This window comes from Bos grunniens, chromosome 4 (genome assembly GCF_055505025.1).
Source record: "Bos grunniens cultivar Pamir isolate PY7600 chromosome 4, Bosgru_T2T1.0, whole genome shotgun sequence".
In the NCBI taxonomy this organism is placed as follows: domain Eukaryota; kingdom Metazoa; phylum Chordata; class Mammalia; order Artiodactyla; family Bovidae; genus Bos; species Bos grunniens.
The window spans coordinates 76,816,167-76,829,418 of NC_141168.1; the positions used below are offsets into that span (position 1 = coordinate 76,816,167).

At 33.6% G+C, this 13,252-nt stretch overlaps 1 protein-coding gene across 1 annotated transcript in view; it reads left to right on the forward strand.

Annotated features, from left to right (window-relative positions):
- Positions 1-12,623, forward strand: part of RSBN1L (round spermatid basic protein 1 like) — an 87,172-nt gene extending 74,549 nt beyond the window's left edge. Inside the window, exons 6-8 of the mRNA XM_086397113.1 lie at positions 3,167-3,334; positions 8,562-8,670; positions 8,750-12,623. Coding sequence (XP_086253239.1) covers positions 3,167-3,334; positions 8,562-8,670; positions 8,750-9,391 — 919 coding nt within the window. The 3' untranslated portion in view covers positions 9,392-12,623. The remainder of the gene's footprint in view (positions 1-3,166; positions 3,335-8,561; positions 8,671-8,749) is intronic.
- Positions 12,624-13,252: the final 629 nt, after the last annotated feature.

Sequence of the window (13,252 nt, forward strand, 5' to 3'; positions counted from 1 at the left end):
TCTCACTTCCACTGTATGATCATAAGGGATTTTATTTAGGTCATACCTGAATGGTCTAGTGGTTTTCCCCACTTTTTTAAGTCTGAATTTGGCAATAAGGAGTTCATGATCTGAGCCACAGTCAACTCCTGGTCTTGTGTTTGCTGACGATATAGAGCTTTTCCATCTTTGGCTGCAAAGAATATAATCAAGCTGATTTTGGTGTTGACCATCTGGTGATGTCCATGTGTAGTCTTCTCTTGTGTTGTTGAAAGAGTGTGTTTGCTATGACCAGTGCATTCTCTTGGCAAAACTCTATTAGCCTTTGCCCTGCTTCATTCCGTACTCCAAGGCCAAAATTGCCTTTTATTCCAGGTGTTTCTTGACTTCCTACTTTTGCATTCCAGTCCCCTATAATGAAAAGGACAGTTTTTTGGGCGTTCGTTCTAAAAGGTCTTGTAGGTAGGTTTTCATAGAACCGTTCAACTTCAGCTTCTTCAGTGTACTAGTTGGGGCATAGGCTTGGATTACTGTGATATTGAATGGTTTGCCTTGGAAATGAACAGATGATTCAGTCATTTTTGAGATTGCATTAAAGTACTGCATTTCAGACTCTTTTGTTGACCATGATGGCTACTCCATTTCTTCTAAGGGATTCCTGCCCACAGTAGTAGATATAATGGTCATCTGAGTTAAATTGACCGATTCCAGTCCATTTTAGTGTGCTGATCCTAGAATGTCAACGTTCACTCTTGGCATCTCCTGTTTGACCACTTCCAATTTGCCTTGATTCATGGACCTGACATTCCAGGTTCCTATGCAATATTGCTCTTTAGAGCATTGGACCTTGCTTCTATCACCAGTCACATCCACAGCTGGCTATTGTTTTTGCTTTGGCTCCATCCCTTCATTCTTTCTGGAGTTATTTCTCATCGCTTCTCGGCCTTTTGGCTAAGGTCAAGTGTGGAGTTACTTCTCCAATTGTATATTAAGTGTATGTTAAGAGAATTATGGGATATTGTTTTTACCCATTACATTGGCAGAAACTATTAATAGAGATTATATTACAGGGTGGTAGGTATGTGAGGAAACAGGGTCATATATATTATTGGTCAATGGGTGAGCTTCTGTAATAATTTTTTTAAATCATTTTTTAAAAGTAAAATAGCTCATAAAGCTTAACACACACACACACTCTCTCTCTCTTTCTCTTTGAACTATGATCCATACTTTTGGGACTCTGTCCCCAAAAATAAATGCACTGAAGGTAAATATATAAGAATGTTAGTTGCACCATTTATTATAGTGAGATTGAGTATAAAATGATCTCATTGTCCATTATTAGAATGGTTGAATTCATTTTGGTATATTCCTATGAAAGAATGGGGCTTCCCTGGTGGTTCAGCTGGTAAAGAATCTGCCTGCAATGCGGGAGACCTGGGTTTGATTCCTGGGTTGGGAAGATTCCCGTGGAGAAGGGAACAGCTACCCACTCTGGTATTCTGGCCTGGAGAATTCCATGGACTGTATATAGTCATGGGGTTGCAAAGAGTCGGACACAACTGAGTAACTTTCACTTTCACTTATAGAAGAACGCAATGAAATAGTTAATTTCATAGTATGAATTTTGTCTTTTGCGCTGAAAGAATATCTGATGAAAAGAGCTAAATGTAGAGTATATGTTAAGTAAGATTCTATTGTTATGAAAAGAAATAAAAAACGTGTATAAGAGTATATATATGTAAGCACAGAGAAAAGTGTAGAAAAATGTACATTAGGTTAACATTGTTGGGAATGGAGTAGGTGATCCTGGGGGAAGTAATATCTTTTTTTTTTTACATATGTAAAGATGATCTCTCTTTATTATTTAAAAAAAAATAGGGGAAAATGGTGATAGAGTGAAATGTAGGTTACGTGAGAGCATGGACAATGTTGTGCTTGTTACTAATGTCTCTAGCACCAAAACAAAATGCCTGGTGGTTAATAAATAAATTTTTGTTGAATCAAATTTTTACAAGTTCATTTTTAAGTTGGGAGTAAATGGTAAACTTGGTATGTATTTCAATGATTAATTTAAATTTATCAATCATTTAGAGAATCCAAAGGCCTCTCCCCAGAACAATGCAGATGTACATAGACTGTTACATGTAATTTAAGGGAGTTCACCAGCCCCTTGAGGAACTCAAGGATTAAAATCCATGGTATATATGGTCATTTCCCATCACATTATAGTCTTACCAACTAATGAGAACATTGCCTTAGGCACTGTGCCAAATGCTTTTGTTTTTTGCAAATGCTTTTAATAAGTCTCAATTCATTAGAATGTGGTATAATGAGAGCAGACTTGCTTGTTTGAAAACCTGTTAGCTTTTCACAGAAAGCAACATCATCGTCTAGCTTTCTGATATCTGTAAAACATTAATCACAAACAGGAAAAAAGGATATTAAAGCATTGCATATGTGTCTGTGTGTCTCTGTGAATGTTTGTATAAAACTTTTAAGACAAGAGTGCGCAAAGAGCAGTGAAGTAGTAGAGATTGAGGGTGGGAAATAAAGAGAAACAAAAGGAAGAGTGACTCTAGGGGATAGACTAGGATGAGATAAGAAAATAATGGGGGCAATCCTGATTTGTCTGTGTGAGCAAAAGAAAAATCATACAGGCTGATAAATAAGATGATGACTCCCAAAGTAAATTCTTCTCACCCTGTTCCCCTTCTGCAGCAAAATTTGAGAGGGTTTCTGCAGTGCGTGAGGCTAGGTGGTAAACAGTTTCTGTATACGTATGGATTCTAGAAGGTGCGTGGTGGAGGAGAGGGCCAGTGGAAGATGTCTGTTCTCCACAGTGGAGCTAAAGTGTTTTCTGTTCCCTCCTACTTCTGGTAAACTATGTGTGTTTTATGGAAGCACTTATTGCCAAGTGTTTTCTTGCTGTTTATATTTCGGTATTTCTCCCATAAGAATATAAACTCCCTCAAGAATAAGGAATTTGTCTTATTCACTGCTGTTTTGTTGACTAGGTCTAATGCCCAGGTAGTACCTGACTTACAGTAGGTAAATATTAATGCATTTTAAAAAGTTAAACCTGTGAATGCCTTAATACAAACGTTTGAAGGCAGTTAAGCCTTAATATTTAAGCCTACCTCTGTCTCTTTATCTACATATATATATGTAATTTTTTTTTAAACAGAACTACCAATGAAATAAAAAACCTGCAGTACCTACCTCGAACTAGTGAGCCCCGTGAAATGCTCTTTGAAGACAGAACAAGAGCTCATGCAGATCATATAGGACAAGGTTTTGAACGACAGACTACAGCTGCTGTTGGAGTGTTGAAGGCTGTGCACTGCGGAGAGTGGTATATGTTAACTACTGCTATTTAATGGCTTCGAAACTTTTTCTTGAGAAGTTTTTCAGTAATTCTTCCTAATGTGGGGAAAAAGATTTAATTTTCCTGTATTTGGATATTGTTTTTGTGTAATTGCACTAAAGATTTTCAGCTGATAGAATCTAGATTCTGTCTTTTGGATTTGACTGAAATAGTTTGATTTTCTACGTGACTGGAGTTGAAAACAGTTGTCTTACATACAGTAATGGAAAACCCAAGGTTCACTTGGTGCTTACTATATGTCCATTTACAAATGTTCAGTTAATTTTCTCTGCTTTTTGGCTCATAGTTTTTACACAAAGAGACTAAGGACTCAGGACTATCAAGTAGTATCATAGTCATATAGCTCATAAGTGGTAGAGCTCAGTCTGATTTCAGAACTGACTCCAGCTTCTTGTGTTTTTTCTTTATACTGTTTTAACTTGCTGTCTTTTTCAGGTTTGGTATCTATTAAGTGTTTGTTTACCTTAGTATATTAATATTTTTCCAGCTTTGCTTGCAAATGTTACTAAATCTTTTGATAGATTAGAAAAAATGGATAATTTTCTTAAGGAAAATGGGTAATATACTTAAGGTGGTTGTCTCATACATTAAGAGAATTTCCATTTACTAAATTGATCAAACCTGTAGAGCAAAGCTATATTTATACTGTAAGGTAACTTTGGTCAATTAGGTTTTATTTTCAAATTGGGTATTGTTTGGGTATGAAACTTAAGTTGAAATATGCTATTTTGCTTATTAAAGCAGTTGAATTAAATAATTAGAATGTAAGAAAGTTTTCTAAGTAAAAACAAACTAATTCTGAAAATATAAAGTGTCAATATTGTTGCATAGATTTCTAAGATGTTTTGAATAATATGGCCTGTATTTTCTACATGAGGAAATTGTATTTTCAGGAGTTGTGAATACAAAATTGACCCTATGTTCAAAAGAGAAAATTTAAAGTAATGTGTTATAAATTAATACTGAATGGGGAAGCCAGTGTAAACTGACTTTTTTCCTTAACATAAATGAAGGAAGCTTTATCAATTTCAGATATGCAAAGTAGCTAGTACCAAGCTAACGCTATGAGTTCTTTAGGAAAATGATGTTAATAATTTATTAGTTTATGATTCAATAATAATAATAATTTATAATTGTGTTTAAGTTAAATGGTAATATCTATGGTGATTCCCATACAGTTTCAAAGCTCTTACTATAATCTGGTTTAAAATGCTAATTTTGTCAAAGAGTAAAGGCAAATTTGTTTGTGGAAATCATTACAACAAACCCATTTCAAATTAACGGGATTTTTCTTGAATGTTTGGTAAAAAGATTTAAGAGTGGCATCAAAATTTATTAGAGTGAAATCTGATTTATAGATAGTACTCAATAAAGTTAGCCACATATTTATATTTTTCCTCAGAGATAAATGTTCTTGCTTCTTGGCCTTAACTTTATTTAAATCTCTTTCAAGTTTAATTATTGTTCGTGTTTGCTTTTTCTCCACTTTATATGTGATTTGATGTTGGAGATTGTTTCCTGTCCTTCATAGGTCCATCATAGTTCACTATAGTGACTGAACTAAAAAGTACTTGAATCTAGCAATTTCACAGTGAAAAAGCCTATTGTCAAATTATAAATATATTAGGGACCAGATTTAAGAATATTCTTGAGATAGATTTTGGAATGAGATGTTGCTAGTTATGAATTTTCTCACTTTTGTAAAATACAGTTTACTTTATCTACCAGTGCTGCTTTGATCTCTTAGTATTATACTAAAGATGGTAAGAAAATAATTTGGTTGATACTTTAAGATGGTTTCATGGCTCTGATGCAAACACGGTTTATGATCGCTTTATTATTGATTCTTGCTGTTAACTTAAGCTATACTAAGGAAATTGGAGCACTGTCTTAGTGTTCTTAACTTAGCATTTTGAGTTCTTTTTTTCTCAAGGAGACATTAGGTATTAGATTCTTGATTTTATCTTAGAGCCTGGCTTAACAGAATTTGAGATAAAAGACTTCAATTGATTTAGACTATAAAGAGATCTTTGGAGAAGGAAATGGTAACCCACTCCAGTATTCTTGCCTGGAAAATCCCATGGATGGAGAAGCCTGGTAGGCTACAGTCCATGGGGTCGCAAAGAGTCTGACACGACTTCACTTTCACTTTCATAAAGAGATCTTAAACTAGATAGACTTGTGAAGTGTTGGTCAATTTTATATCACTTTTTAGTATTAGGAAGACAGAATTCACATAGATTTATAAATTTAAGGTTGCCTCTTTGAATTCAGTTTTTTGAAAAATCAACTACTGGAATATAATTTATATTCAATAATACAAAACTTGTTATAAATATACAGTTAGATGTGTTTTCACTAATATATACAGCCATGTTAACCACTTTCAGAACTAAAATATAGACCATTTTGTTTTTCTTGTATCCCTTGACAGTTAATCTCTCCCCATTCTTACTCTAACTTGAGACATTTATTAACCTATTTTTTGTCTTTGTAGGTTAGCATTGCCTAGTCTAGAATCTCATGTAAATAGAATCATATATTGTCTGACTTCTTTCACTCATCATGATGGTTTTTAGATTTATCTAAAATCTAAAATTTAGTGTTAGGTGTCTTAGTAGTTCATTCCTTCTTGTTGCTGAGTGGTATATCATTGTATGGATATATCACAATTGATTTATCCAGTCACCTGATGATACACATTTGAATTGTTTCCAGTTTGGGGTTTTTATGAATAAAGTTCTTATGAACATTTCCTTACAAGACTTTGTGTGCACATATAACTTCATTTCAGTAAATACATAGACATGGAATTACAGGGTCTTAGAATAAGGTAAAATAATTGTGTGTAGAGATAATACTAAGTCTACAAAAGAAGTACTAGAATTTATCTAAGTCATAAAATAAGACAATATTGAAAAGTTAGTTGTATATAACTATATTTTAGCAGTAAATACTTGGAAACATTTTGAAAATGAAAAGAAAAAATGCCAGCTTATAGTAAAATAAAAATTATAAAATACTTAATTTTTTTAAATAAGTGACTTACACTAAAAACTACAAAGAACCAATGAGAAAAATAAGATTTATAGAAATGTTAAAGATACACCTTGTTTATGGATTGAAAGACTCCATATCATATGTCAGTTCATTCTTTTTCCCCACTTTTCTTTCTTACCTTTTTTAGTGTTTTCATTATACCTCCACTGACTTTGCAGGTGGTACAGTGGTAAAGAATCCACCTGCCAAGGCAGGAGACACAAGAGCCGTGGGTTCCATCTCTGGGTTGAGAAGATCCCATGGAGTAGGAAATGGCAACCTGCTCCAGTATTCTTGCCTGGAAAATTCCATGGACAGAGGAACCTTGTGGGCTTCAGTCCATGGAGCTGCAAACAGTTGGACACAACTGAGCATGCACTGTTATACCTCCACTATTTGTTTAGTAGTGGTTGCCCTAAAGTTATCATAGTGTATCTTTAAATAATATTATACCTTTCTATGTAATGTGTAAGAATTTTCAACAGTGTACTGCCATCTTTCCATGCCCCCAATTATGGTCTCTGTGCTAATTATTATTATACATTTTGCTTTCTATATTCTATAATATCACCCCCCCCCACAATATGTTGCTTACTTTGGCATTAAGGATATATTTCTGAAAATATTTTTAAAAAAGAATAAAATAACTTTATATTTACTGTTACTTGCATTCTACATTCCTTTGAATAGATCTACATTTTCATTGAAATATCATTTTCCTTCAGCCTGAAGAAGTTCTTTAACATTCTTTGTTGTGCAGTCTTCTGGTGACAGATTCTTTGTCCTTATCTGAAAATGATTTTATCTCAGACTTTCTTAAGGATATTTTTTGGGGTATAGAATTCTAGATTTACCTTTTATTTCAAATACTTTAAAGATAGTCAGCTTTCTTCTGGTTTGCATTGTCTCTGACATAGCCTGCAATCATTCTTACGCTCTTTCCCTGTATATTAATATGACACATAAGTTTTAGATATTCTCTTTATCACTAGTTTATTAAAATAAATTGGTTATGATTTGCCTCAGTATGATTGGGGGGGTGGTATTTATTTTGCTTGGAATTTTATTCCAGAATCTATTTTGAGCATCTTTTATAAACATGTATGTGTATATTCTTAATTAATTGAAGAGTTTGGGGGTTTTTAGAAGTATAATTAAAGATACTATTAACCTCCGCAAGTAGAATGGTAACAGTTTATTTTATAAGCACTAAAAAGAGTTTAGGGATTACTGTATCATTGCAGTTATACGTCTAGATTGAAAGAATGTATTCCCTTCCTCTCCATATTTACCTCTGACTTCTGTGTTGTGTTTTTAATTTCATACTTAATTTGTTGAAGTACTGACCTTAACTATAAACACTTAGGTTTTTGATTTGCATAATTTAACCAAGTCAAGTCAATTTAATTTTTCAAAACATCGTTACATATAGCCATAATAAAATGAGATGAGGCTGCTCCTGGAAATCCCCACCTCTTTCCAAGAGTCCTGATGACATGTCTTCCTTCTACCCCTTAAAATTTCCTTTGTTCTTCTCCTTTCCTTGATCAATGAATAAAGTTTCTGCTCTGTTATGCCTGTATATTATAGAAATAATAAAATGAGTTGTTTTTATCCATATTTAGGTTAAATCTCATAGTGTTATCCTTTGTTTAAATATGTAAAGTGGTCTTCTAATTACAATTTATTTCTAAGATAATACTTTGATTTTTGACCTAAACTAGTTTTGCTTTGAATTAATATATATATGTGTGTGTGTCCATATATATATGGACACACACACACACACATATATACACACATGTATGTGTATATATATATATGGCTGCATTGAGTTGCAGCAAGCAGGATCTTTTGGATCATGCAGGATCCTTCATCTCCGCACATAGACTCTCTAGTTGTGGTGCACGGGCTCAGGAGTTGTGGCACATAGGCTCCGGAGTGTGTGGGCTCAGTAGTTGTGGTATGCGGGCTTAGTTGCTCCATGGCATGTGGGATCCTGACTATGAATGGAACTCACGTCTCCTGCATTGCCAGGTGGATTCTTCTTAAGCAGTGGACCACCACGGAAGTCCCTTTTGCTTTGGATTTAATAAGGACTTAGCCGAGTGAAACATTAATGGCAGACTCTTCATTGTCTCTTGTTCTTTTTTAGGCCTGATCAACCCCGAATAACCAAAGATGTAATCTGTTTTCATGCTGAAGATTTCTTAGAAGTAGTTCAACGAATGCAGTTAGATTTACATGAACCTCCACTGTCCCAGGTATATTTAAAACTATTATTATCCTCAATTTAATTTTTATTGTGGAAAAGACTTATTGGTATTTTGTGTTTTGTTTTAGTGTGTCCAATGGGTTGATGATGCAAAACTTAATCAACTGAGGAGGGAAGGCATTCGCTATGCCAGGATTCAGCTGTATGATAATGACATTTATTTTATTCCAAGAAATGTTGTTCATCAGTTCAAGACAGTTTCAGCTGTATGCAGTTTAGCATGGCATGTTCGGCTCAAGTTGTATCATTCAGAGGAGGACCCTGCTCAGAATACAGTTACTCATGAAACAGGCACATCACCAGATTCTACATCATCAGTTCTTGGACCTCACACTGACAGCACGATTTGTGCTGTAAGCAAAACCTCCTTGGATTCTATTTTTTCAGACAAACTTCATTCTAAATATGAATTACAGCAGATTAAACATGAACCTGTTGCATCTGTAAGAATCAAGGAAGAACCTGTGAATGTTTATATTCCTGAAAAGACTGGAGCACCGAATAATATGGATAGCAAGAATGTTAAAGCAAAATTGGATCATGTTCAATTTACAGAATTTAAGGTTGAAGTGGACTCTAAATTTGAAAATAGCAACAAAGATTTAAAGGAAGAATTGTGTCCTGGAAGTCTCATAAGTCTGGTTGATACAAGGCAACATAGTTCAACACGTTCAAATCAAGAGAGAAAAGACGATGACATTTTGTGTTAAATTTGTACATACCATTTAAAATTTTTTTCTTAAACTGAATGGTGTAATAAAGATTCATGAATTCTGAAAGCAAGCCAAGGACTTGCTCCCAAGTCTGTTACAAAATATAGTTTAAGTAGCTTTGTAACATTCCTCAGTGCCTGTCCATAACTGTGAAGTAGCAAAGCACTTAGGGCCAGATGCACTGAAAACACTGCAGGTTTAAACAAAAGCAGTCTTTGAAAAATCATTTGAGTGGAGTTGTAGGTTTTAGAATAGAGCTGACATTACCATATATATATATATATATATATTTTGTAATATGAGCCAGAATTCTTTTTTGACAATTAAGCCTTTTCCATAGAGTTTATTTATACCAGTTTTTTTTTTTTTTTCACTTTAAATGTGTCAGCACTGTAGTGTAAATAGCTTTTAAAAAATCTTTTTAGTGTGATTTATACTGAAATGTGAGCCACTTAATAAAGGTTCATAACAATAAATATGTTTTCTGTTGGGTCTGCCAAAAAAAAAAAAACCCATTCATTTAAATCATTTATTTCACCTGTTACGTTTTTGCTGGTATATCAAGTGCTAATGGAATGCAAGTGTATGTATTCAAATCTAGTTAATATTTAAGTTTCCCACACTGTGCAAGCATTTTTAAAACCAAGATTCAGTTACGAAAGTATATTTATGTGTGTGTGTGTATGTATGGGAATATATATATATGTTACCATATTTTGCATAACTTCTTAAATTGCTGAATGAGTATGTGAAACTTCCTATACTCCCTGGAATATATTTTAAAATATTTCAATGTTAAGAAAGCAGTTTAGGTAATAGAAAAATGTTATAAGTTGGGAGAAAAAAGGTATTTTAGTGGTATCTAACCCTTCTAACTAATGAAGTTATGTGGCCAGATTATATAGCCCTATTAACGTGAATTTTCTTTGTAGTGTGTGGAATAAGAAGTTGAGAAAATTTTCTTATTAATCAGCACCTATACTGTATCTAATAGTAGCTGGGAAAAAAATGTTCAGTTACAGAAAGTTTAATTGTGTGCAGTTAAAATATTTTATTACATATTTCTTGAGGAACAGGAGAAAAAGATGGCAAATATAGCATATTAAAATAAGAGCAGTGACTTAACTGCCATATACAGAAGTATAATTAACAAAATAAAATTTGTTACCTGATCTTTCTAAGCATCCCTCTCCCTACCTTACTAAAGTAAACAACTTAGATTTTTTTTCTTTGAAAAGAAGCTCTGGAAAGTAAAACTGGCATAGGAAACAAGATTGCCAGTGCCTCGCCAAAGATGATTAAAACAAATCTCTTCAATGATGGACTTTAGCACTGTTTCAAATTGCTTTCATTATTGTAATAAAAGTCAAGCAAATGTCTCTATTGTTTGCTTTGATGTTAAGAACTCTGCATTTGCAATTTATTTTCTTCTATTTGAATTTGGTATTTTTCTGGGCACATGCTTTGGTTGATTACTTTCAGCTGGAGTTCTTTGTGCTGCTGCCTTTTGAGCTTGTGTAGCTATTCCCATTCAGTGGCTTCTACTCTGGCCCATAAAGCTGCTTATCTCTCTGATTAGGGAGAAGCCACTTAAAGGCATTTCGCTAGAAATCATAAACTGTAGCAATGGTGTCATTTCTGACCTCCAATTTAAAAGGGCAGGCAAATATTATACAGAAATATCAGTGGTTTGTAAGAAATCAATCTATTTGCAGCATATGAATTTTCATGGAGGAAGGAATCATCATCAAATGTAATCATCAAATGTAAATCATCGAAATGTAAATAGGGTTTTTGTTTTATAACTTTCTTATCTTGCTTCTCGCTACCTTTATCTTCAATTTTAAGCTAAATTTATGTATTTACACCTACTTTGGGGAGAGACAGAAGTTTATAATAAACCAGTATTGAAAATTGAGAGAGAATGTGATTAAAATGTTTAGGTTTTTCTTTTTTTAAGTGAAGGGTGGCATATTTAACAAGGTTTGTTTTAGCTCCAGTTTTCCAGTGTCACATGCATAGATGCATGAGACCATACTGTAAGAAAATGTCTTTAGGATATCCCTCCAAAATATATGAGCCTTAAACTTTTAGAGACATATGTAAAACAACCAGAGTGGTTACTTTTTAAGTGTAGTTTCCTATTTAACCTATTGTCAAACTTCTCCATATTTTGAAAATTTAATTGTTTTGTAAAATGCATACATCCCCGTAGAGGTGAAATACAAGTCAGTGAACCCAGATTTTCAAGATTCAGCCTTGTTACGTTGAGTCATGCTTATCTTCCTGTCTTACAGATTATAATTTTAAAATTCTCTCCAGACGCAACCTGAGAGTTTACTGGCTCCATTTGCTACACACAAATAATTCTTATTTCAATATTGTATTAAAGTTTTCCTAGCTAGTCCACTCCAGTTCTTTATCGGAACAAAACTTTTCTGCTATTATTTCCAGTTTCTTGGACCAGAACAATAAAGCACATAAGATAGTTTTTATATGAACTACACTATATGGAATAAATGTTATTATGTAAATTATTAAATTGCTATACAGACCTTTACAAAAAAAAAAAAGCAAAACTAAGGTACCTCAATGGTGTCTGCTACAGAGATTTTTTTTTTTCTTTTTAATTATTTTTGGTCATATCCTTTTTGGTAAGTAATATATATTCCATACTCAGGTTAGCTATCAAAAGAATTAAGCATTTGTGATCTTTGGTTGAAAACTTTTACTAAAGCCATATTTATTATCTTCTTTGTCGCTACAGCTATTGACCTTAAAGATTAGGTTGATCTAGCACAGCACTGTGTGTGTGTGTGGTTGTGTGTGTGCGTGCATGTGTTATAAAGTTATTGGAAATACTGTTATGCTTCCACATATATTCATTTTTTTATCCATTCTGTAACTGTGGGGAGGGTTGGTCATGGAAAGTAGGAAATATTTTATTTCTTGGGTTAAGTATTCAAGGTTATTTCATTAGTGTTCCTGAATGTAAACAGGTTTTTCTTGAATACTTAGAGCAGGTAAGATCGTCTTTGTAAATAATAGATTAGCACTCTTCTGGTATACTTGGGTTATTTTTTGGGGTAATTTCATTGTCATGTAAAGCAAATATCAGTTTATTTTGCATTTAGCAAAGGTGCAGGATTTATTTTTGAAGTTGGAGAGGAATTTTCCTTGTCTTCCATCTTTTAATAAATACTAAAATTGATAATTGTAATATTTTAAATTTGTTTTGTAATTATTCTTATACTTGACATTTTATTTTCATCTTACCATATTTGAAAGTTCTTGTTTATCTTCAACAGAAACCATAAGATCTTGAAAGTGATTCAAATCCGAAAACTGTTTTTTCTCTTAAAAACTATGAAAAGTTGACTTCTGTCAACAGAGAAAAGAATGGTAAAGCTCACTTTAAAAAAGGTTGCTAAACTAGGAAGGTATGGGTGCTGGGGTGTAATGGTAAATTGCCTCTTTTTCCTGTAGACATGATTGTTTTTATCTTCAGGCAGAAAGGACAAAAGTGCCATTGTTTTCAAAATACTTTTAGCCTGGTAAAGTGTTACTTGATGGGTTTTATATGTAGCTCATTCTTAATCTTCTTTCCTCTTGTTTAACTTCTGTTGGTATGTAAACAAAATTTTACTGGTTTTAGAATGTCCTATGAAAGAGTTATATTAGAATGTGCATAAGAAAGAGTTATGTTTGGTAAGATTTGGCTCTGACAGTATACCTCAAATAAGAAAGGAGGACAACTCTGCTGCTGCTAAGTCCCTTCAGTCATGTCCGACTCTGTGCGACCCCATAGATGGCAGCCCACCAGGCTCCCCCGTCCCTGGGATTCTCCAGGCAAGAACA